The sequence below is a fragment of the Lissotriton vulgaris genome, chromosome 3_1, assembly GCF_964263255.1.
Source record: "Lissotriton vulgaris chromosome 3_1, aLisVul1.2, whole genome shotgun sequence".
Lineage (NCBI taxonomy): Eukaryota > Metazoa > Chordata > Amphibia > Caudata > Salamandridae > Lissotriton > Lissotriton vulgaris.
In genome coordinates, this window is record NC_141689.1 from 542,523,874 (window position 1) to 542,550,954 (window position 27,081).

General features: G+C 42.2%; 1 protein-coding gene across 1 annotated transcript in view; it reads right to left on the minus strand.

Moving 5' to 3' along the window:
* Nucleotides 1-27,081, minus strand: part of PTCD2 (pentatricopeptide repeat domain 2) — a 193,966-nt gene that overhangs the window by 132,846 nt on the left and 34,039 nt on the right. Inside the window, exon 3 of the mRNA XM_086960801.1 lies at nt 16,331-16,460. Within this exon, the coding sequence (XP_086816927.1) occupies nt 16,331-16,460 (130 nt within the window). The remainder of the gene's footprint in view (nt 1-16,330; nt 16,461-27,081) is intronic.

The window sequence follows — 27,081 nt, forward strand, 5'->3', positions numbered from 1 at the left end:
GACTAGCACTGAAATCAGTAGTCTCACGCCTGAATCGGGAGGGTTGGCATGTCTGGATACTCTACAGCTGGGGCCATAAACTACATCCGCAGGGCTAGGTGATAGCCTAGGTCCGGCCTGGACAATCGGACACAGAGGAAGAGGAGTGTCAGAGGGTGCGGTAGTGAATAGGGTGAAAGGGAGGTGTCGGGCGGGCACAGGGTGTGATTCTCAGAGAAGAGCAGCGCAGATGGGGGGGAAGTATATGTCCCATGCATGAGAGAGAGAGCGGGGGTGACCAGTGCGTGGGGGAGATGCTTGCGAGGGTGGGGAGCCATGCTGAGGATCGGCGGCGTGCAGAGAGTGGCCCTGGTCAAGGCATCTAAAATGGCTGCCGTGCACGACAAAATTGTGGCATTGGACAAAAACGCAAGATGGCGCAGACAATGTTTATCAATAAGGATTCATTTATAACAAAATATTTACTCGCAGTGACAAAATGGTGGTCAACACTTCCTGATTTCCATCGAATCGAACGTTAACAAACGTCACGCAGCAAAAAAAAAAAAAAAAAAGCTCACGCACAGAGCAGTTTTTAGCCATGTTATCCAATGGAAGGTGGATAACATGGCTAAGAGCATTTGCTGGATAATGCATGAATATCGCTGACTTTTCAGCGATATTCATGCATTGTGGCCGATGTGCGGCGATAATTTTTGTCTCTAAACAATTAAAACGAAGCACAAAATGGCGAATTCCCGTTTCGCTACCAGTTTGCGGCCCAGTTCGCGGCCCGTGAAGCGCTTCTACCGTGAAAAATCATTTTTTTTTATTTTCCCCACGGGACCCTTTAATAACCCCAACAACATTCCTAGGGGGTCAAGAGGGGTATACCTTGCCCCCTTTCAATAAATTCCCCCTTCGTTTTTCACCTCTTCTTCTCTCTCGATCCTACCGAGAGATAAGATGGCGGCCGCTCCGGACTGTTTAGAATGTTGACAGACACCGGAGAGCCAATCAGCTTTCTGCGCGCAAAGTTCCGTTTCGCGAAAAGTAAGCGGACCGGATTGCTGCCCGGAGCGCTGTTACAGATATATATCTTGTTTTGAACGTTAATTTCTCAAAAACTACTGGAGCACATATATTGAGACCTAGCAAAGGCACATCGGGCTAACAGTCCCTACAATTTTGCCAAGTTTCGTGCAAATCCATTCAGCCGTTCGAGCTAAAAGTGAGTCCAACCGCCCTATGGAAAAATGAATGGGAAAAACGCGTTTTGGGACCCCCCTTTTTTCTCAGCCCCCCCTTGACGAAACCCCACCAAATTTTCAGGGGCTGCTCAGAAACAAAATGTGCCATTTTCCTGAAAATGTCAGCCGATTCCGTCCTCAAACGCCAAAGTTATTAGACATAGAATTTTCAAAAATCCCATAGGGAATTAATCATAACTATATATACCTACTGGCTATCGCCAGTAGGTAATATATATATATATATATATATATATATATATCCATATATCCATATGGAGAAATGCTCCAGGCCAAGCCTAACTGTAGTTTGGACACTGATATAACATTTTATCAAAATGAAAGGATTAGCAGGTTCAAACTAAGAGGGTACAATGGTAAAATACTAAGGGAAACACAAAACAAAGTCAACACATTAACTAGGGAGCATATTCTTTCCAACCCAAAGAAGAATCAAGAGAAAGGGGCTGGGAGAATTACCTACAGTAAGCAGGGTAATGAATCGAGAACATTAGTCAGGAGAAACTGGCACCATGTACGCTCTGACCCAGTAATGTGTGCATTGGTGCCCAGAAATTCACATGTCCCATATCGCAGAGTGATGTCAATGAGGGACACCTGGGTGAAAACCAACCCTGAAATTGCCATATCTAAAAACTGACTTTCAGGTAGAACGGGCTTCCAAAAGTGCTCTAAATGCAGGGAGTGTACTATTGGTATCTACACCAGCGACTACCACACAAACCTTTTACTGAGAGACCAGTGAAGAGCAAAGGAATCTTCAACTGCAAAAGGGATCATGCAGTATATGTGCTGACGTGTAGCTGCAATTTAAGATACGTGGGCAACATGGTACTGCAGGCTCACAAACGTGTATTGCAGCAAATGCAAGCCATTTCCAAAGCAGACAATACTTACCCAGTTGCGAGACACTGCGCCAAGGTCCACAACAGCAGTGGGTCACTGATGACATTGTTTGTGATTGATACAGTCCCACTGAACTAGCGAGGGTGTGATCGAATCAAAGCATTAAGCCAGTTGGAAACGATGTACATATTAAACCAGGATTCTAATTTCCCCAATGAATTGAACAGTGAAGTGCATTTACACATTTTTTTTTAAAACTGCACTCATCACAACCATATTGAAATTAAATATATATATATATATATATATATATATATATATATATATATATATATATATATATAACCTACTGGCGATAGCCAGTAGGTATATATAGTTAGAATTTTTTCTCTATGGGACTTTTGAAAATTCTATGTCTAATAACTTTGGCGTTTGTGGACGGAATCGGCTGAAATTTTCAGGAAAATGGCACATTTTGATTCCGAGCAGCCCCTGAAAATTTGGTGGAGTTTCGTCAAGGGGGGGCTGAGAAAAAAGGGGGGTCCCAAAACGCGTTTTTTCCATTCATTTTTCCATAGGGCGGTTGGACTCACTTTTAGCTCGAACGGCTGAATGGATTTGCACGAAACTTGGCAAAATTGTAGGGACTGTTAGCCCGATGTGCCTTTGCTAGGTCTCAATATATGTGCTCCAGTAGTTTTTGAGAAATTAACGTTCAAACCAAGATATATATCTGTAACAGCGCTCTGGGCAGCGATCCGGTCCGCTTACTTTTCGCTTATCGGAACTTTGCGCGCAGAAAGCTGATTGGCTCTCCGGTGTCTGTCAACATTCTAAACAGTCCGGAGCGGACGCCATCTTGTCTCTCGGTAGGATCGAGAGAGAAGAAAAGGTGAAAAACTAAGGGGGAATTTAATGAAAGGGGGCAAGGTATCCCCCTCTTGACCCCCTAGGAATGTTGTTGGGGTTATTAAAGGGTCCCGTGGGGAAAATAAAAAAAAATTATTTTTCACGGTAGAAGCGCGGCCGCGAACTGGTAGCGAAACGGGAATTCGCCATTTTGTGCTTCGTTAATTAAATTACTAGTTATAAGTGGGTGCGGGAGACGTATCCTAATCCCCTATGTTTCCTGAGGGTGGCTGAGGAGGCTGATATATGTTGATACATCTCTTCCAGCGGCTGTGCGTGAGCTTTTTTTTTTTTTTGCTGCGTGACAGTCCGGAGCGGCCGCCATCTTGTCTCTCGGTAGGATCGAGAGAGAAGAAAAGGTGAAAAACTAAGGGGGAATTTAATGAAAGGGGGCAAGGTATCCCCCTCTTGACCCCCTAGGAATGTTGTTGGGGTTATTAAAGGGTCCCGTGGGGAAAATAAAAAAAAAATGATTTTTCACGGTAGAAGCGCTTCACGGGCCGCGAACTGGGCCGCAAACTGGTAGCGAAACGGGAATTCGCCATTTTGTGCTTCGTTAATTAAAGTACTAGGTATAAGGGGGTGCGGGAGACGTATCCTAATCCCCTATGTTTCCTGAGGGTGGCTGAGGAGGCTGATATATGTTGATACATCTCTTCCAGCGGCTGTGCGTGAGCTTTTTTTTATTTTGCTGCGTGACAGTCCGGAGCGGCCGCCATCTTGTGTCTCGGTAGGATCGAGAGAGAAGAAGAGGTGAAAAACTAAGGGCGAATTTAATGAAAGGGGGCAAGGTATCCCCCTCTTGACCCCCTAGGAATGTTGTTGGGGTTATTAAAGGGTCCCGTGGGGAAAAGGAAAAAAAAATGATTTTTCACGGTAGAAGCGCTTCACGGGCCGCGAACTGGGCCGCAAACTGGTAGCGAAACGGGAATTCGCCATTTTGTGCTTCGTTAATTAAATTACTAGGTATAAGGGGGTGCGGGAGACGTATCCTAATCCCCTATGTTTCCTGAGGGTGGCTGAGGAGGCTCATATATGTTGATACATCTCTTCCAGCGGCTGCGCCATCTTGCCTTTTTTCCAATGCCACAATTTTGTCGTGCACGGCAGCCATTTTAGATGCCAGGCTGGTCCCAGGCTATCACCTAACCCTGCGGATGTAGTTTATGGCCCCAGCTGTAGAGAATTCAGACATGCCAACCCTCCCGATTCAGGCGTGAGACTACTGATTTCAGTGCTAGTCTCCCGCCTCCCGATTTCTGCAAGCAAAAACCCGGGGACATATTACCAACAACTAGCGATAATTTTTGTCTCTAACTTGTTTAGAGACAAAAATTATCGCCGTACATCGGCGATTTTTATCGCAGATAAACCTTGCTATTATCGCAGAAAAGTCAGCGATATTCATGCATTACCGAGCAAATGCTCTTAGCCATGTTATCCACCTCCCATTGGATAACATGGCTAAGAACTGCTCAGGGCAGGTGTTAGATTTTGGAGATATTCGCGCTTAGCGTGAATATCTCCAAAAGTTGGTAATAGGAGATAGCGATGTTAGGGACTGTTTCCAGTCGCTAACATCTTGGCACGCCACTTTGCATGTCATTAGTGATAAGTATCACTGACATGCAAAACGGGGCCCAAGATGGTCGCTATCTCCTTTTAGCTGTCACTAACTGGTGTTAGCGACAGCTTGGTAATAGGGAGATAATTTTATCTCCGCTTTCAAGGCTTTTAAAGCCAAAAAAGCAGAGATAAACCCCCTTGATAATATGCCCACGATTCCTTGGGGGTTTCAGCTGACAGGGCTTGGTATTGTGTTACATGGTAATTTTTCCAGGAAACGTCAGAGGGTCGATGCAGGGGTTCTAGAAGAGGTGATAAACCTTTTAAGCCTCATGAACAAGCGCATGGTCTTTTAAAGATTTGTGAAGTACTCGGAGCGGCGGTGTGTGTGTTTCCTCTTTCAGGAGCGGGCGGGTGGGCACTGCCAGCAACTTGCTAGGTCAGGTAGTGTTCAACACGTGCATCACCCTTTCTCTGCTTGCTATTGCGCTCCATGCTTCGGAAAGGTAAGAAAAAGAACGTGCATTTGAGTTTGAAATGTCCGATCCTGCAGCAGCACACTTCCAAAGCCCACACATGACAATAACCCGATTCAAGGCCCCATTCACCCGTTTTTAAAAAAATAGATAACACTCCAACAAAGTAAGGTTATAAAACTTTATTAACTATTAACTTTAACGAACGGAACAAAAACTAAAAACATTTAAACATTTCTCAACACAAAAAGCAACAATGGTTAGAAGCTGTCTTTTGTGCGAATAGTCCCAAGGCAGCACAACGTGCAGAGTTCTGGACGGCACCCAGGTGATGTCGCCTGGGTGCCGCACTGGTTTAGGGATCCTACAATGCAGCACAGAAAAACAGCGTGGGGCGTCCCGGGTGGTGCGGGGGGAGGCCTCGTCAGTAGCGGTCTGTGTCCAGTGTCACATGGCTGACACAACATGTACGACAGGCACCCAGGTGATGTCCAGTAAACTGCCGCACTGGTTTTGGTATCCTACAATGCTACTCCGAAAATTGGCGTGCGGCGGCCCGGGGGGGGCGTTGGGGAGGCGGCGTGAACGGGCCTCCCCAGGTGGCGGCCATCTAGCTGAGTTGCGCCCGCTCTTGCGGCTACAGCGTCTCGCTCACCATGTTGTTGAGTTGCTCCCACTCTTGCAGTGCAGCGATAGGCGGCTGCCACATGGCTCTTAAAATGGCGGACGGCTCCTCGGTTTTGGGCCTGGTCCACTGAAATGGCCCTGGGACACTTTGGAACTCGGACGCTTGCCTGCTAGGGCTTGGGCTCCATTCTCGAAAAGCGCCCCCTCAGCCGTGAAGATTGTACAAAAGTCTTGGGGGCCCCCGACTCCCGCAGGCTTCCGGTGGGGAGCGGCTGCCATGATTGCTCGCGGAATGACCACGACGGAGCCACGAGATGGTGGTGGTCTCATGCTGACGCCAGCTTCAGTCTGAATGATCCAGAAACAAGGTGGGGCTTTCATCGTTTGGGAAAAAAAAATGTTCTAAACCAATGAAAAGTGTTATTTTTAGGTCATATGACCAAGCCTTCCATCTTTAGGAAACCAAAAGTAAAATGAACCAATGAAAAGTTTTATAAAGAAGTCACATGACCTGTTATGCGGCATAGGGCTACAAAAACCGTAGAAAATCCGTTGGCACGTGAGGCGGCGTCAGTAGCGGACCGATGTGCGAATAGGCCGAAGGCAGCACAACGCGCTGAGATTCGGATGGCACCGAGGTGGTGTCAAGCAAATTGCCGTACTGGTGTGGCCATCCTACAATGCTGCGCCGAAAGACGGCGTGTCCAGCTGAGTTCCGGTCACTCTTGCGGTACAGTGAGTCGAACGCGCCGAGATCCGGATGGCACCGAGGTTGTGTCCAGCAAGTTGCTGCACTGGTGTGGCCATCCTACAATGCTGTGCCGAAAGTCGGCGTGGGGTGCCCCGTTGGCTTATGAGGTGATGTCAGTAGTGGACCGATGTGTGAATAGGTCGGAACCAGCACAAGGCGCCAAGATCCGAATGGCAAGTCCTGGATATTGAGTGCCATAGTTGAGAGTTCTGAGCTGTGCTTGTAAGACTATCTGAAGCTTATTTGCACCTGCTGCAGTTTCACTGTTGCCCAAGGTGGTGTCCAGCAAATTTCTGCAGTGGTGTGGCCATCCTACAATGCTGCGCCGAAAGACGGCGTGTCCAGCTGAGTTCCGGTCACTCTTGCGGTACAGTGAGTCGAACGCGCCGAGATCCGGATGGCACCGAGGTTGTGTCCAGCAAGTTGCCGCACTGGTGTGGCCATCCTACAATGCTGCGCCGAAAGACGGCGTGACCAGCTGAGTTCTGGTCACTCTTGCGGTACAGTGACTCGAACGCTCCGAGATCCGGATGGCACCGAGGTGGTGTCCAGCAAGTTGCCGCACTGGTGTGGCCATCCTACAATGCTGCGCCGAAAGTCAGTGTGGGGTGCCCCGTTGGCTTATGAGGTGATGTCAGTAGTGGACCGATGTGTGAATAGGTCGGAAGCAGCACAAGGCGCCCTGCACTGTTGAGCTTTTTTCAATGCCTGTTTTTTGTTGTTTCCCCTCCATCAAAAACAAAAAAAAATATATAAAACTGTGCAAAAATACAAAAAAATGTTTAGAAAAGCAGTGCTTGTAAGACTGTCTGAAGCTCCTTTGCACCTGCTGCAGCTTCACTATTGCCCTGGTGTGGACAAAGATCGCCCATGACTTAGGCTGATTGAGAGTTTGTAGAAAAATGGCTTCAGATTTTCCACATATTACTCTTCAACATTCTTCCTAAATGTAACAATGTGAGACTCACTAGGAGAACGGCTGTTTATCTTTCCTTTCAAAATGCTGCCAACAATATTTTCTGAATGGAAGACACCATCTTGTAGCATAAAGGGCCGAAAGGGGTTCTGGTCTGGCCGATTGTTGGTGAAGACATTTTGACTATATCTTGGACCTGCCCGGCCTCGCCCAAAATGGCGCCGGTATAAATGGGACTCGTAACTCCTTACCCGCAAATGTATATCTAGAAAATGTTATTGTAAGTGGCCCTGTCTTATTTTAATTACAAAATGTACGTCCACCGATTCCGCAACTGTTAGACACCTTAGTTCTTGCAACCTAATGGCCCGCTCGTTACGTTCCTCTACAGTGTAAATGTCTCCTCATCATATACGATTTCAGTTTGCTCCGTGGCCGGCCCACGTGGTTATAGGCCCGTATTTGTATACTGATATTTTCACAATAAAGGTTTTTAAAACAAAACACGGTAGTAGTATTTACATTGGTAAAGTTTTTACTTTTAGTCACTGTTTTCGAATCAGTAAAAGGCAAGTGAAATAAAGCAGTCCAATTACATGACGGATAAAAGGTATAATATGTAGGAACGCAGTAAAGATAAATGGTCAAGGGCAGTTGTGTTTTTCATTTCTGCAACATAAAGTGATCGATAAGAATCTGATAATCAGGCGTATCGGCGACTAAGACAGCAGGCCGAGTCTCTCTTACTCAACGGCTCCGTCATGGAACGAAGAAACGCCCTTTTTCTCGAAAAAGGAATATATTTTACTTGCAGGACAGTTGTAAATTTTCCGGGAAAGTACATTAGCCTGGAATATTATAACATATGTTTGAAAAAAAAATAATGTTCGAAAAAAATAAAAAGCGTAATTTTTAGGTCATATGACCAAGCTTTTCATCATTAAATTAACAAAAGTAAAATGAACCAATGAAAAGTTTTATTAACAAGTCACATGACCTGTTATGCTTACGTTACGCGCTGCGCGCCGCGCCTCGGATCACTTCCGGGTGCGCTAACGCGGCGTGTCATAAAACGCATTACGCGACAACGTAGGTCAAGAATATAGTCTAAATGTCTCCACCAACCAGCGTTAAGAACACAACCCCTTTCAGCAGTCCAAAAAGTTCTGTTAAATGACAACAGAGGGGACAGGCAACAAGAACCATCAGTCAAAGAGGGGAGGGCAAATTCTTCTCTTCCGGGTCATGTTGGGGCGCTACCGGAACTGATCGAATTGGTAGTCTATAGTGTTTCTGGATGTTTCAGACTAAAGCTGGCGTCAGCATGAGACCACTACCATCTCGTAGCTCCGTCGTGGCCATTCCATGAGCAATCATGGCAGCCGCTCCCCACCAGAAGCCTGCGGGAGTCGGAGGCCCCCAAGACTTTTGTAGAATCTTCACGGCTGAGGGGACGCTTTTCGAGAATGGGACCCAAGCCCTATCAGGGAAGCGTCCGAGTTCAAAGGTGTCCCAGGGCCATTTTAGTGGACCAGGCCCAAAACCGAAGAGCCGGCCGCCATTTTGAGAGTCCTGTGGCAGCCGCCTATCGCTGCACCGCAAGAGCGGGAGCAACTTAACTACATGGTGAGCGAGACGCTGTAGTCGCAAGAGCGGGCGGTAAACAGCTGAATGGCGGAAGAGGCACAGTGTAGCAAAAGCGGGCGGAATGGCAACTGAAACGGTAAAGGGGCGCCCCACTACAGCGTGTCTTCAGGTCAAACGGATTGTGGGACAAAGTCCAGAATAGAAGAGTCATCAAAAGGCAAAAAGTTCCGCCGGACCCCGGGAGCCGGCCGCCTATGTCGGGGGCGATCTCAGGCTACACCAGTGCTATAAGACTTGGGGAGGGGGTCGGAGCCAAGCGTCTTCTCCGAGTCCGTGTCATCACACCGCCCCTCGGGGGCTTCCGTCAAGCGGTTTAGGGAGGTACCATATAACATTGTTTTCAAATGCAGTCAGGTCCACAAACGACCCTCACTTACTTTGGAATAGTGAAGCTGCAGTAGGTGGAAATAAGCTTCAGACAGTCTTACAAGCACTGCTTTTGTAAACATTTTTTGTTTTTTTTGTATTTTTGCACAGTTTTATATATTTTTTTGTTTTTGATGGAGGGGAAACAACAAAGCACAGGCATTGAAAAAGGCTCAAACTCAGAACTCTGAACTATGGCACCCAATATCCAGGACTTTCCATCCGGATCTTGGCGCCTTGTGCTGCTTCCGACCTATTCACACATCGGTCCACTACTGACATCATCTTATAAACCAACGTTATGTAAATAGTTATTTAATAAAATGTTTTACCCTGTTTCTTTGCTGGTGTGTTGTCTATATTTTTAATATTTGCATAGGGTTTGTCGTTATTTTGGGCGGGGTGGGTGACGGAGCCGAGTTGTCTTGCAGCCCTCATGGTGTGGAGCTCAGTTCATCTCACTATTTTCGTATTTCTCATGAAGGGTTGTTTATAATATTTCTATTTTAGCGAGGTCAAAAAGAGATCCAATTAGTGGCCTACTGATTTTGCTCGATTACTTTTATTTTTTTTACACGATTTTTCACGATCTGCAAAGACTAAACAGAGTATTGCGACTTTGTGCTTGTTTGTAAATAGAGAATGAACCAAAGAGAATCAATTGAAAAAAAGTAAATGCTTGGATAATAATCAATCAAATGGAGAGACAAGCAGGCAGGACGGATTACAACGGGGGTAAAGGCCTGCGTTAACTACTCTTCACTATCTGCAAAGAGAGAGTACTACTAAGAGAAAAGAGGGGAGGGGGGCAGCGTTCAAAGCACATCAGCGTGCATAAATACGAAAATGTTTTTATCTATCACGTACTTTACATTTTAAAGCTTTTCATATTTGCTATTAAAAAACCAATGAAATTCACAGAAAAAACCATAGGTTATAGTGGATATATAGTTAGGAATTTGCATTTACAAAACCTTGAAAATTCAATGAAAAAACCATTGGTTTTAGGCCATATATAGTTAGGAATTAGCATTTACAAAACCTTATTTTACTCGCATAAAACCATTGAAATTCCATATATAGTTAGAAGCGCTAACTATATATCGCGCACCCGCAATCCACTGCTGATGATGTCACATATTACATCATTCATGACATGGTCAGTGACATCACTGATGACATCACTGATGACATCTCAAATGACATCACTGATGACAACTCAAATGACATCACTGATGACATCACTGATGACATCTCAAATGACATCACTGATGACATCACTGATGACAACTCAAATGACATCACTGATGACATCTCATTTGTCATCACTGATCACATCACTCATGTGATAATACAATGAACCTCTTCAGACTCTAATATAACCTTACATACACTCAGTATAAACAGACACTCACAGACTGTCACTCATCCATGGAGTTACTCACACACCTAGTCAGTCATGCAAAGAATCAATCACACCTCCATTTCCTCAACTATACAGTTATACACATCTTACTTATTCAAACATATAATAACACATATTTACTCTCTTATATAATCCCTGATACAAGCTCACAGTGATCGATACAGCCACTCACACATTCACTGGCTCTTATGTTCAGTTATTTATATATGTCAACTCTCACATGTATTGTGTTTTACATACGTACTTACTTGCACATGTAGCAATGAGAAATCCATTCACTCACCAACACACCCATGCACAGTCAACCGCCCATATAGCTGTTTCCACATGCACTCTTGAACTCATACTCCTAGTGAATCAACTGCTTACACATCTATGCACAGAGTCACGCACCTCCCAGCCACCCACACACACACTCAGCCTCCCATTCAAATACTTGGGCAACCAATCAATAACCCATATGGCCACTCTTATAGCTACTGATCAACACATGCAGCAGCTTACACAACAACAAACATACTGATGCACAAATTAAGACAGTTTAGTCACTAACCCATGCACTCAGTGAGACACATTTAATCACTCTTTCATACAGTCAGTCATGCACCTACTAAATTCTTCATCCAGACACTTATACATCCACTCATTCTTCAATATGTAAAACATATTTAAACTTTACAGACACATACAATCACTGGATGTTGTCATCAGTGATGTCATCAGTGATGTCATTTGAGATGTCATCAGTGATGTCATCAGTGATGTCACTGACCATGTCATGAATGATGTAATATGTGACATCATCAGCAGTGGATTGCGGGTGCGCGATATATAGTTAGCGCTTCTAACTATATATGGAATTTCAATGGTTTTATGCGAGTAAAATAAGGTTTTGTAAATGCTAATTCCTAACTATATATGGCCTAAAACCAATGGTTTTTTCATTGAATTTTCAAGGTTTTGTAAATGCAAATTCCTAACTATATATCCACTATAACCTATGGTTTTTTCTGTGAATATATATATATATATATATCTATATATATTTTTAGAAAACAAAGGAGGCGGCACAATCAGGATATCTTTTTTCAAGCCTTATTTATTTCAAGACTTTCACCCCACCAACGCGTTTCAGCCTTACACGGCCTTGCTCACGTGTAAGGCTGAAACGCGTTGGTGGGGTGAAAGTCTTGAAATAAATAAGGCTTGAAAAAAGATATCCTGATTGTGCCGCCTCCTTGCTTGGGTCAGGATCCGACCCCTAGGCAGAGCACACACTGCTGAGCGCGTCCAGAGGGCTGAGGGATCACTTTGTATGTATATATATATATATATATATATATATATATATATATATATATATATATATATATATATATATATATATATTAGAGTGGATAATATATCATTCATTTTGTTTACTTCTTGCATTGCAATGCATATTGTGGTCAAAGAAGCCGTCCCCCACCCGCTATACCTGTGAAAAATGAATGTGATAAACCGTTTAACGGATTGAGCGTTAGCCCACTGTGGTCTTAATTATTACAAGAGTGAGTACATGCCTGATGATTTATACCCCCCCCCATCCCCCCGGGCGTTTTTCTTTTCTCTTTCCCTCTTCCACCAACCATGTATATTCTATGCTATATTTTTCTACAATAAAAAATTACAGAAATAAAAAAATAAAAAAGTATGGAACATGTACTTTAATGCATGGTTTGAATTTTTTTTCCGTGTCTGCTCAGTACAATGCAATCCAAAAAGATTTTTTCACTGAAAAGTATATTGGGACATTATGAATTAATTAATGTGCAATGCAATTTAATGAAATTATAGTATACTTCATGTAGAAAATTTAGAGTTTTGTTTCTAAGAACATTAAATGAATTGAAGGACATATAAAACAACTTAGGCACTGCGAATGTATCAATCACTTTGTAGCATGTCTATTTCCATGACAAAGTGCAATAAATAACAGGTAAAATGGCAGTGCTGCATTTATTTAATCAAGGCTGTAGGGCAGCGGCAGAAACGCAAAACGGTGTTTATGGAACAGCAATAAACTTTCTTTGGAGCATCGTTTAAACTGTCTGTCAATCCTGTGGGCGGAAGCAAGTCGAGGAGAATTGCTGGAACATATATCACACCCGAATATTATAAATACACACACATGTGCACATATCTTTCGCTATGACTCCACGCACAAATTATAATGTTCAGTTTGTATGCTCATTCAGCACTCCCTATTTGTGCCATATAATTCAATTTGATGGTGAGGCTGACTAGATAGCCAGACAGAGAATACTGCAATGGAGTCATAGGTAATGAGGAGAAGCCTATGAGGTCTAATCTGCCTAATTCTTACATTAGGTAAAATCAAAGTCAGAAGTTAAGGCTGACGGCAATGGAGTGCAAGCTGGGTGCAGCACGGAGATCGGCCTGCTGGAAGTGGTGCCATAAATCCTAGATGCAAGGTCTGTGCGGCGTTGCTCTGCATTGGGGCCGATATAGCTTTCGGCTGCCTAATGAGAATTTGGAACTCCGATACAACCTTAGTTTGGCATCAGTGGGGCATGGCATCACTCTGCGTTAGATCTGGTGCAGCTCTCAGACAGGATAAGTGCGGCATGGACTGTGAGGCCTTGCGTCGCTTGCCGGCTGTTGCAATGGAGCCTTTGATTCAGACTTTGTGCCCTCACCCAGAGTCACTTCAGTTAGACAGGGAGCTGTATGCTCTGATGCCAGTCAAGGACATGGGGCGCTCATCTTGGGGATCAGGACTTACACCAGCAGAGGCTAGCAGCAGGGTTCAGGCAGGTCCAGTTGGTACTGGTCTTCTACAAGGAAGGTACCTGGCAGCCTCCTTTGAGCCTGTAACTCAAGCAGGAGGCCAGGCAACTGAACACAGAGTCATTCTCGGTAGCCTAGTTTCTAGGCAAGCAGATCCAACCCTTTCTTCAGTCAGCAGGGCAGTTCCTCTTCCTCAGACAGCACGACAGTTCTTTTGAATGTACCACAGGTGCAAGAGTGTTCTGATGAATGTTTCTGAAGGTCCCATTTTTATACCTGGTTCCAGCCATTGGTTCTGGTCAGTTCTTCCCCTTTCCCTGGGTTTGGTTCAAAGCTATGGTGACAAAAGGTAGTACAGACCTGGTGTAATGTTCCTTTGTGTTTGCTCCAGGCAGAGCTCTTTGAAGTGTAATCGGGGCAGAGGACAACTCCTCCCCAGTCTTCCTGTCAGAAAGACCCATGCTTTCTTTGGTCCCATGTTGCTCACTCACAGGCATGTGTCCCAGGACACTGGCAGAAAGGCACAGTTGATTTGGACAAAAAAGGATAATTTAAAAAAAATGTAATTATCCAAAATGTAACTAACTGCGACTTTGCCATTAAAGAGGATTTTAAATTACAATTCACTGGAATGTAAACATCATTTCTCTATCTGCTCCCAACCCAATGTTACCAGTGTTACTCTATGGGAGAAATAGCCTTATAACAGTGAAAATTATCTTTAGGAGTTCTTCACTGTCAGGGCATGTAAAACTTAAACCTATTTGTCCTACTTTTAATTGCCATGCACCCTGCCCTAGGAGTTGTTGGAGTCTAACTTAGGGCGACTTATTGAAAAGGAAGTTTGAGGCCTGGCAAAAAGTTTGTTTTTGCAGGTTGAAATGGCAGTTTAAAACTGCACTACATGATAAAGCGACAGGCTGGAGACATGTTTTAAAATGGTTACTTAATTGGATGGCACATTTGGTGCTTCAGCCAGCTAGTAGCATTTCACCTACAGACCTTGGGTACATACAGTATCACATACTAGGGACTTACACGTAAATTAAACGTACTAATGAGGGTTGGGACAATCTTACCTTGTTTAAAGGAGGGAACAAAAGCACTTTACTACTGATTAACAGGGCAAAAGAGCATAGAGACCTAAAAGCTAGACAAATTGGTCCAATAAAGGGAAGGCAGAGGAAGGCAAACATCTGGGGTGACCCTGCAAAAAGGGCCAGGTCCAACACTGGTCAAGACTGTCTTTGTGAATGTCCACTCTATCACTCACAAATGCAAGCTCCTGTGATGAACACAAGACTAAGCGTAGGGAATTGCAAAAAATTGCTCATATTCCAATACCAACGATCATGATATCTGGGTTCCTAAATAGAGAAATTGTTTTGATGAAGGGTCAAAGTTAGGAACACAATGGTTCTTAAAATGCTTTGAGTATTCCACAACTTGAAGACGCCCAATCTGGATGAAATCGCTCTTACAAACCATTGCCCAATCTCCTGTTTTTCCGGATGAATTATCTGAGTCTGTGGTGATCACCCAACATTCAGCTCATGTGGAAAAGCACAACCTCCTGGGAGACTTCCTCTTCTTAGCTGCACCCGTGTAAAGAAAATAAGACCTCAATCTTCAACATCCCGGAAGATATACTTAAATGGCTTTCCGGGTTTCTGGCTAGCAGATCACACCATGCAAACTTGGCCTTTTTTTAAGTGTTCAACCAATGTCACCTGTGGGGTCATTCAAAAATTGGCCTTTTCTCTAATCCTCTTTAACATCACTATATTTTATTACAAATATTTTTGAGGGCTACAACTTAGGCCATCATATGTGTGACACTCAAATTCACAACAAACTCTCCAATAATCTCAAAAGCACGGCTAAAAGTCCTGGAAAGTCTGGATAGTGTCTAATTTGGTTGCAGCTTAAAGTTCTGTGTCTTTTCTCCTATATGACGAAAGTTTCGCTTTTTTGGATACTTCATATTGGATTGGCATTTTTTCATTGGTCCCCACCAACTCTTTCTCAAACTGTACGCTACTTATGTGCAAGTCTCAATGCTAATTTTCCCATTACCGCTCAAGTGGACAATGCGCCAAAAATTCCTTCTGCCATTTACATAACCTTCCTTTGATCTGGATTCTTCCTCAAGGAACTTCATTTGACCTTGGATTTGTGAGCTCCAGAATATACTACTGAGAAAGAATAAATGTTAGGCACTTCCCTCAACCCGTGGCTAAATGGCACAGAAGACCGAACGATGCAGCTTGCATTTGTCTGAAGCAAACTAACCAAGTTACTCCTGCTTTGATGACACTTCATAGGCTCTGTTCAAACAAAGGAGGAAGTTGAAGTCTTTCTGTCTTGTGCATAAGACTGTTCGTAGCTAAGCTCCATCCTATCTCACACTGCTTTGGCCTTTGTGACTGACAGGACTTCTAAGCCTGGCCATCTAACACTTTTTCGCCACAAACACTTTGATAACAAATCAATTCATGCTTAAGGTCCTCTAGTTGGATTCACTTCCTTCATAAAGAAAATAACATTCTAAAACCAATGCATAAAATCCCTGAAACTGTCCTCTCACAACAGATCTTACGTTTCCTCCCCTGCAGATAAATCGACATTGAGCTTTCCTTATATTATTTCATAAATCTCAGCTGATTATGCTAATAACCTCTTTTGTAATCTTACTATTTAAGCGATTTCAAGTTACATTTGGGTTGCCAATTAAAGAAAGTAAATCAAATGAGAGAGTACCTGTAAATAAGAGTTTTGGCCAATTCTACATCAGCAGCAGTCTGGCACAAATGAAGGAACTTTTTGAGCTCATCTTTCTGGACAAGCTCATTGTTCTTTAATTTGTCTTCGATTCTCCTAAAGTACAGATCTGCAAGAGAAAAGAAAAAGTTTGTTAGCTGTGAACTGCGAACAATTTTAGACTCTGACCACTAAAATGATCAGTGGTGCAGCAAATTTGCTATTGGCCTTAATGAAAGCACATAGATTGGGTCCAAGCTGCCATTGGCTGCGTAGTGAAAGATCAACAAGAAAAGGGGGGGTGGGTTAACTGACAGTATAGGCCCTCCACTGCTTAACCCAGTAAGTCCATATTCTTTTTAGAATATATCTTACAAAATACATTAAGATTCAGTAGGGAGCTAAAGCATTACAAAGAAATATTCAAACTCCGATTTATTTATTGATCCTTATTTATTCAAAATCACCTTTGAATAAACCTTATATAATGCAAGATTCTCTTAAAGTCCACTCATAAAATCACCCTATAATGACAGTACATATGATGAAGAGGAATCTACCATATAAACATACATACTATGTTCTTGATGGTTTCTTTCATACTTATTACAGAAGGACCATTATTCCACAGTGTAGCCGATTCTATGGGGTACAGCCAAACTGAGTTTAGCTGTTATAATGCCGCTTCCTCAGGGCAACAGATTATATATTGCTTACACTTTCCTTTAGGGTCTCTAAACATAATTTCCATTCAAAGACTGTTTTCCTCATATGGGTAATTTGTGTTAATCATAGTACGTCATGTAGCCAAAGATGGACACTCAAATATTTATTCATTCGTATTGATTCTTATCTGTCATTTCAACATCTATATCTTTCCCTCAAATAATGTGTATACCACTTGTTCTACATGAAATTCCAGTTAAGCTCAGTATGCAGTCATGGTTCACTTGTGCAAGTGCGACCGGTTAAGTGTATCATGCCTTATTGTGTGTTTTATTAAAAGCCTTTTGTGAACAAAAAGGATCAATTAACAAAATCAAAGTTTAAGTATTCAGTAGTAAAAGATATTTGGGTTTCTCAGATCTCTGGCTCAGTGCCACTGTACCTGCTCCATTATTGAGGACTACAACCCAGAAAATGGTGTGTGTGTGTGGGGGGCGGGGTGAGGTGAGGGGAGGGGAGATTTTGCATGATAAAAATACATCTGTTCATTTTCTAACATACATTTGAACTCTTGCCTTCATATTTCCACAAGTCATATTCGTTCAAGTGAAAGGTGACCCATCATTATGGGCTTCTGTATGGAAAAGCAGGAGTGCCCACACAACTTGTGGACAAGGTGAGCGAATGTGAATGCGGGCAGTGTCACCTGTGCAACCTAACCAGCTATGCACTAGTCACTGGTCAGTAAGCTCGGACCTGTGAACACTAACCGAGGTCTGCAGGAGGGAAATTTAACAATTACAAGGACAGCCAATTAGTATAATAATATAATTTCGTGCGAATATCTCGTTCGTTATTCAGTGCAAAAGCACAATAAGAATTAATTGTATAACTGTTAATTTCATAAGAAATGGCCAAGTAATTGTGGCAGCATCATAAGACAATACTGTAAGATTACATGGGAAAGGGTCAACACAAGCCCTTGCGGGGGTCAGAAATCATCATAATTCCGCCTGAGAACACAGCAGAGTTGGAACCATCGAGGCACAAAGCCATGTCAAGTTTGGGTACACAGACATAATATCGAAATTTAAATATCGATATACAATTATATCGAAGTTTAAATATCGATGTAACACAATATATCGAAGGTAAGTAATATCAACACTATTTAATATCGATATCAGTAATATCGAAGTTAAATATATCGATGTGTAGTAATATCGATGTAAATAATTTCGATGTTACTAATATCGATTTTCTAATAATGTTTTTGTATATTATAATGTATATAATATGTTTTTAAGTATTTATTTATGTAATATAATTAAATTTAGCATTTTAGTTCAGTAGCGGGTTGTGGGTTTATAGGGGAATAGGGTGGGAAGTAATTTAATTATGTTAAATTAAATATTAATTAGTAGGAGTAATTAAATAATTTTAATTAATTGGTAATTAATTTTAATTAATTGATTAATCGATAAATATTGATTAATTGATAAATATGTTCTGTAGTGGGTTGTGAGTTAATAGGGGAATAGGGTGGGAAGTAATTTAATTATGTTAAAGTATTAATTTGTAGGAATTATTAAATAATTTTAATTAATTGGTAATTATTTTTAAATAATTGGTAATCATTTATTTAATAGTTTATTTTTTGATTAATAAATGTTATTTTTTATTTATAAGTATGTTATTTTAACTCCTACGCTATCCAACACTTTCCCTACTGTTGCACTCTCTGGAGTTGGAATACTAATTTTTAACCCTACGCTATCCAACACTTTCCCTACTGTTGCACTCTCTGGAGTGGGAATAGTAATTTTTACCCTTACGCTATCCAACACTTTCCCTACTGTTGCACTCTCTGGAGTGGGAATAGTAATATTTACCCTTACGCTATCCAACACTTTCCCTACTGTTGCACTCTCTGAAGTGGGAATAGTCATTTATACCCCTACGCTATCCAACACTTTCCCTACTGTTGCACTCTTTGGAGTTGGAATAGTAATTTTTACCCCTACGCTATCCAACACTTTCCATTCTGTTGCACTCTCTGGAGTGGGAATAGTAATTTTTACCCCTACACTATCCACCACTTTTCCTACTGTTGCACTCTCTGGAGTGGGAATAGTCATTTTTACCACTACCCTATCCAACACTTTCTCTACTGTTGCACTCTCTGGAGTGAGAATAGTATTTTTAACCCCTACGCTATCCAACACTTTCCCTACTCTTGCACTCTCTGGAGTTGGAATAGTAATTTTTACCCCTACGCTATCCAACACTTTCCCTACTGTTGCACTCTCTGGAGTGGGAATAGTAATTTTAACCCCTACGCTATCCAACACTTTCCCTACTGTTGCACTCTCTGGAGTTGGAATAGTAATTTTTACCCCTACGCTATCCAACACTTTCCCTACTGTTGCACTCTCTGGAGTGGGAATAGTAATTTTAAACCCTACGCTATCCAACACTTTCCATTCTGTTGCACTCTCTGGAGTGGGAATAGTAATTTTTACCCCTACACTATCCACCACTTTTCCTACTGTTGCACTCTCTGGAGTGGGAATAGTCATTTTTACCACTACCCTATCCAACACTTTCTCTACTGTTGCACTCTCTGGAGTGGGAATAGTATTTTTAACCCCTACGCTATCCAACACTTTCCCTACTCTTGCACTCTCTGGAGTTGGAATAGTAATTTTTACCCCTACGCTATCCAACACTTTCCCTACTGTTGCACTCTCTGGAGTGGGAATAGTAATTTTAACCCCTACGCTATCCAACACTTTCCCTACTGTTGCACTCTCTGGAGTTGGAATAGTAATTTTTACCCCTACGCTATCCAACACTTTCCCTACTGTTGCGCTCTCTGGAGTTGGAATAGTAATTTGTACTCATACGGTATCTATGTTTATAATTTTATTATTATTACTTTTATGTTGTTATTAATTGGTATTTATAATATTAATTTATGTTTATAAAATTATTTATATATATTTAATGTATGTATTTTTTAGTACTTTTATGTTGTTATTAATTGTAATTTATATTACTATTGTATGTATATACATTTATTGTTATATTATTATATTTTTATATATTTATAAGTTATTAAAATAATTAATTTAGAGTTATTATTAATGAAAAATATACTATGTATTATACATTTATTAATAATTCTTTTTTTACATTAATTGTTAATATTTTATAATATATTATATTTTTAAACATGTTTATTACATAATTATTATTTTGTTAATATAAAATTTTTATTTAATTAAAATATAACTATATTTTACAAAAAACGATATTTTTCACATTCAATATTTTTTCCCCGATATTTTGGTACTTACCTTTTTAAAGATAGCATCCCGATATTTTGTCCCTCGATATTTTCGTAGCGATATTTTTGTATATCGATATTCTGTCTGTCGATAATTAGTCAGACATTCCAAGTTTGAGCAAAGCCACCAGCCAGAGAGACACCCAGAAAAATGCAGAGTACCAGCACCAAACAATGCTGTGAAATCAGCTTTCATAACACAGGTTTCGGAAAACAAAAATGTACCAACTGTTTTTTACTCTCTGTCAAAGGAAGAGCAGCGTTTTCCTTCCATTTGGCTTCAAATTCATTTTGCGTTCGGTCATCTGATGAAACTTTCACTAAACATTTGACGTGCTCACTAAAAGATGATATGCAAATAGTGGTCTGTCGGATTGTACACAATCTCTTTGATTAAACAATTACTTGACTCACTATGTACTTTTTCATAAAAAACAGAGATACTTTAAAGAAAAATGCACACACCAAACGTTTTTTTCTTGTACGCAAAGTTGTAATTATTCAATCACTTTGCAAAAAGATTTTTTTCTTTTTAGATATTAAAAGATCGGTTGTCCATATACATTGAAAATATAATGACAATAAATAAGTGCTGTGGTGAATAAACGTGACGTGTTCCCCAGACGTGCACACCACGCTGACGCAATTGGCTTTTAACAGGTAATCAGACGCGATCCCCACCCATTGACTCGTGAACGGGAGAGAAATACAGACGTCTGCTGTCATGCTCCTCAAGTAAGTCCTCAACTAATGAACCCAAAAGGCTGGTACAGTGCGGTCACCGTAAGTGACATGGCCACCGGTATGGTGCCTGGCGCACCCCTCCTTCTGTTATTCCTACCCAAGCGCATAGGAAGTTGACTAATTAAGGCATGTTCATTGTTTAGGTGATCGCGGCTGCGGCACTTCAAACCCGAATTCGTCACCGGACGGTGAGAAATTCTTTTACCAAGGTACGTGTACCGGTAACTCGAATGTCCACCCCTTCCCCCCTCCCCCCTGTTTTAAATAACATGTAGAGCTGGTATTTATTGATATTAATAACCTACAGATACCACGCTTCGATATAAGAGAGAGCAATCATCCCACGGAGGTTATGAATAAGACACCTCTGTCTTCTTCTTTAAGGTGAGCAAGTCCCGCCGTGCTTCTCCATTTTTTGGATGAGTCATGCACACACCCATCACTAAAACAGGCACCTTTTATCTAATTTTAGGTTGTCCCCCCTTTTGTCCTGATGAAGACCTGAAACGGTTGCTAATAAACCGACACCATACCGCAGGGTCGAAACGTCGACGCTAATCCACCAATTGGTCCTCACTACATCTCAACAGAAAAATATGATTTACAATACGGTTTGAGGAAATTGAAGTTATTGTTGGACCAGTGTATCTAATTGCATTTTTCACGAAACTGTATCACTATAACAGTCACCATTAGTCACAGATCACGTTTATTCACCACAGCACTTATTTATTGTCATTATATTTTCAATGTATATGAACAACCGATCTTTTAATATCTAAAAAGAAAAAAATCTTTTTGCAAAGTGATTGAATAATTACAACTTTGCGTACAAGAAAAAAACGTTTGGTGTGTGCATTTTTCTTTAAAGTATCTCTATGTTTTTTATGAAAAAGTACATAGTGAGTCAAGTAATTGTTTAATCAAAGAGATTGTGTACAATCCGACAGAACCACTATTTGCATATCACGTAATACCCAGGTTCTGAGGGTCACTGGGTCACCCCATTATAATTAATGGTGCTCACTAAAAGGCCTGGTTTCAAATGGAGGCTGGCGTTGCACACAGCTGGTGCCTTTTCTGCCTTTTGGTCCTGGGGAACTTCACAATGAACAAAGTGGATTACTTATTATCTCTGAGTAGTCGGAAATACAGCCCGGCGGTGTGGCCTGCAGTGTGTTAATATTGCCAAGCTATGTCCTCTGCTCAAGCCCAAAACATGAACAGCAGGATCAGGGTAACGGCTCCTCAGATTGGAAGCCAACAGTGCAAAGACAGCACCTCAGTGCACGCATGGTGCTGTTCTTTTAGCACAATCGGTTACTGTGAGATGAACAACACGTGCATAATGCAACAGAAAAGAAGCATTGGCACAGTCAATACCAAACACCAAAATCTTTTTGATGCAAAATTGGTGAGGGTGCCCTACAGACCTTGCTGTCTATTGTGGAAGTCAACAGATATTTGCCAAAAGACAGCTAGGAGCTGTAGACAACAGTGGAGAGGGCAGGGGTGGAAATAAGCAACAGGGCGGGTGAAGGCCGTTTGATTAAACTAAACAAGCATTGGCAAAGTCAATAGGTCTCCCTTTTATGTGACTGCCAAGCTGTTTGATTTACTAATGCTGGTCTATAAAGTATACTTCCCAATAAATGAAATTGCCCAACAGACATTGGATGGAATTTGTCAGACCAACCTGTAACAAGATACACAGGAGTCAAACTGTGATAGTAGCAGCACTTCTGCATCTTCCATGAGATATTATCCTGGTCTCGGAATCCCCAGCACTCTACATGAGGAAACATCTAAATTCAGCACATGCAAGTCTCGAGCAGAAAGCAGGGCAAGGTAGATCAATCAATCAATCAGGCATTTGTTAAGCGCGACTACTCACCCATAAGGGTCTTAAGGCGTGGGGAAGGGGGGGTTAGCAGGCTCCAACCCATCAAGGGGGGGTTGTCGAAGAGATAGGTTTTGAGGTTTCTTGCGAAGATGGGGAGCAATGTTGTCTGTCTGAGGTGGAGCAGCAGAACGTTCCAGGCTCTGGCAGAGGAAGGAGAAGGCGCGGTCTCCCGATCTGATCTTTCGAGTGCAGGGGACCATAGCGCAGGAAAGCTGAGCAGATCGTAGGGTCCTCTGGGGTGCGTGGAATTTGAGTCAGCTGTTCAGGTATGCTGGTCCGGTGTACTGGAGGGCCATGTGGGCGTGGGTGAGCATCTTGAAGGGGACTCTAGCTTCGATGGGTAGCCATTTGAGTGTGCGCAGGTGCTGGGAGATGTGGCAGTGTCTTGGCAGGTCGAGGACCAGTCTTGCAGCGGCGTTCTGGATGTTCTGTAGCTTGCGGGTGGGCTTTTTGTTTATTCCGGCATAGAGTGCGTTGCTGTAGTCGAGTCTGCTGGTGACCAGGGTGTGAGTGACGGTCTTTCTGTGTTCGAAGGGGATCCATTTGAAGGTCTAACATAGGAGGCAGGAGAACGAGACGTAGTTGATCTGGCAGTCCATTTGGAGCTCTGAATCCGGGATGATTCCCAGGTTGCGTGCGAGGTTCGTGGGTGTGGGCAGGTTTCTGAGGGCGGGGGCCACCAGCTGTCATTCCATGTGTAGGGGTTTGGGCCCATGATCAGTACTTCTGTTTTGTTGGTGTTTAGTTGTAGAAGCTGTTTTTCTTCCATTTGGCGACGGCTTCCATGCCTTCTCGAAAATTGTATCTGGCGGTATTGGGTTTGTTGGGATAGGGAGAGGATGAGTTGGATGTCGTCTGCGTATGACACAATGTTGAGTCCGTAGGTTCTGACGATGGGGGCGAGCGGAGCCATGTGGACGTTGAAGAGTGTAGGGCTGAGAGAGGACACCTGGGGGACTCAGCAGGTGGTAGGTGTAGGGTCGGAGAGGAAAGGGGGCAGTCTGACCAGCTGCTTTCTGCTGGAGAGGAAGGAGCAGATCCAGTTGAGGGCCTTGTCTTGGATCCCTGCGTCGTGGAGTCTGCTTATTAGAGTGCGGTGCGAGACTGTCGAACTTTGCTGAGAAGTCGAGGAGGATGAGGGCTGCTGTTTCTCCTTTGTCCAGTAGGGTGCGGATATCGTCTGTTGCAGCGAGGAGGGCGGTTTCTGTACTGTGTTTTTTTCTGAAGCTGGATTGGGAGGTGTTGAGGATGTTGTGCTCTTGTTGTTTCTCATTCAAATAGGGCTCAGCCTTGCTGATTGGAGCCTAAACCCCTTGTTGTTTCTTGGTTATTTAGCGGGTGCACACCAGCGAGGTTGGTCTGATAGAGAAAGCTGTCATTAAGTAGAAAAAGTCGGTTTGTAGGCGGGACCTGGAATCGCAGGTTGCTTTGAGTCAGTGTCCTTTTGTATGTATGCATTAGGGTGTCAAGATATAGGTTTGTGTATTCAGTTTGGATTGGGACTATGACAGAACGTGACACTTTTGCTTACAGCGAGGACCATTTCCAAATTACTGCCTCTCCTCTTTTTGTCTCGGCCTCTCTGAGTGCCTCAACAAAAATCCAAAACGAATCAGAAAAGCTTCTTAGATGGAAGAAAAAACAGATTAGGACTGATCTGAATGGCCACTTTTTAGTTGAACATTTAAAAGTAGGAACCATACCTGGAGGCTTACAAATACGTAACGTCGCATTAATTACCACAGATGATCCCCTCTATAAGAAGGGTTATAGCTAGATAGAAACGAAATGCAGTAGAGATCCGATGGTCCTCATGGTTGAGACTGCCCAGAGGATTTCCAAACAACTGGAGCAAGTTGCTCTATTGGAATCAGAAATCAAGGGAAATCAAGCCATAATAGATTCCAAAGCACTGCCGGATAAAGTAGAAAAGGAAATACTGGAATTTAAGGATTATACTACAAATCAAAAAGGGAGTGTTTCTTTGGACAAGGTCTACCCTTATCTGCAGACTGATTTTTATTCAGGAGCTGAAGCTTGCAGGTTTCTTCCAGAATATCAGGGGAGATCAAAAAATAATTTCATCTCATTTTCAGAAACATCGGTATCATCTAGTGGAAGTGAGATAGAAAACAATGAAGGGCGCTCCAATTCAAACCGATGTGGCAATTATCAACAACAACAGTCCTCTTTTCTAGGAAGAGGCCAGCAGTAGCAACGAGAAAGAACAAGTTTCAACAATCAACCATTGGAGATGTCAACAAGACGACAGAACTATAAGAACTAGCAGTGTCTCCCATTTACAATTTATCAGAAAGAGTCCTGACTAATGGAGAGAAAAGTGTTTTAGAAAAAGGATTATCTTTCGTACCCACTACGAGTATGGACTTTGTTAAAATAAAATTTGAGGTAATTGAATTCTGCCGAAACATTCACCTGAAAACTTTTTTTGCAGAAAATCCATTCCCCAATTGCATGGAAGCCACAGGACTTAAGAAAAAATCATCTTTCTGTCCACCATCTACAAAAGTTCCAAAGGAAGTAGTCACTTTTGAAAGAACAATGTTGTCAGCGATCGTTGAAATGGAAAAAAGAAAAGATTTGTCAAACAAAATATATTTAAGGCACACAAAGACACCTTTCTAGACCTGAAAAATGATCAGACTATGATAATAAAGCAGACAGATAAAGGGGGCTGCATAGTGGTTTGGGGCACCCCAGAGTATACAGCTGAAGCTATGAGACAGCTCAGAGACCCCGAATGCTATAGAAGAATTGCTAAGGATCCCACAAGGGAGTTACAAGGTGAACTCTTCAACATCTTAAAAACTGGATACGAACAAGGTTTTTTGGGGAGAAAAGAATACGATTACCTACAGAACAAACACCCCAGGATTCCAGTGTACTACCAAAAGTGCATAAAATTAAACCCACCTGCCAGGAAGACCAATAGTCTCGGGATGGGAGTGCTTATTGGAACCCATCTCAAAATTTGTAGATCTTTTTTTTAAAACCTTTCATGGAGGAAGTTCAGTCATTCCTCCAAGATACTACGGATTTTATCAATAAACTGGATTCTATGAAGTTACATCGGACGTGGTGTCATTATACACCCCAAATACCTCAGGATGAAGGCATAGCAGTTTTATCTACCTTTTTGGACAACAGAACAAAACCGGTTCTAGTACCCACAGAATTTATAGTTGAATTGGCGCGCTTTGCTTTGAAGCAAAACAACTTAAATTTTAATGGAGAATTTTACTTCCAAGTAAAAGGAGAAGCAATGGGTGTTCCTTCGCCCCAGAGTTGGCAGTGCCCTATATGTCAAAATATAGATGAACTTGTTGTCATAACAACCCGTCCGTGCAGTTCATTGGAAGTTGGGTACGATTCTCATTTCCTGTACACACCATAAAAATATCTATGAAACAACTTTGCTCTTTCCACAGTTGGCTAAACAGCAGGACAGCGGACATAAAATTCAGTATGTACCACTCTCAACAGAAAATGTCATTTCTTGATGTGGGAATGTAGGCAGCAGATGGAGGTCTAGTAACAACTTTATTTAAGAAAACAACAGACAGGAATAAAGCACTCCATTTCACGAGCAACCACCCTAGAAGCTTAAAAGAAAATTTACCTTACGGTCAATACTTAAGGATAAGGCGTAAGTGTTCTTTTAAAGACGAGTATGTCCTACATGCTAACAATCTGTTAGGTAGGCTCATAGACTGAGGATACCCCAAAAAATTGCTCAAAAAAGCAATGAAAAGAGCGTGGTGGACTCCACGTAAGACACTGTTAGAGAAAAGAGCAAAAATGCCAGCAGAAAGAATAGTCTTTGTATCAACGTTCTGCCCTAATTCAACAGGCTTAAGAGGTTATCCATCAAAATTGGCACCTGATAAAGAATTTGTATCAGTCTTTGGCTTCCGCTCTACTATTTGCTTTTAAAAAAAGATAGGAGAATTGCGAATCAAGTTGTTAGAGTGGCATTAAAAAAACCAAGGACGGGTACACTATGGGATTTTATAGGTCTGCCTCCAGTATCTGGACATCACAAATGCGGTACATGCGTGTGTTGTGATT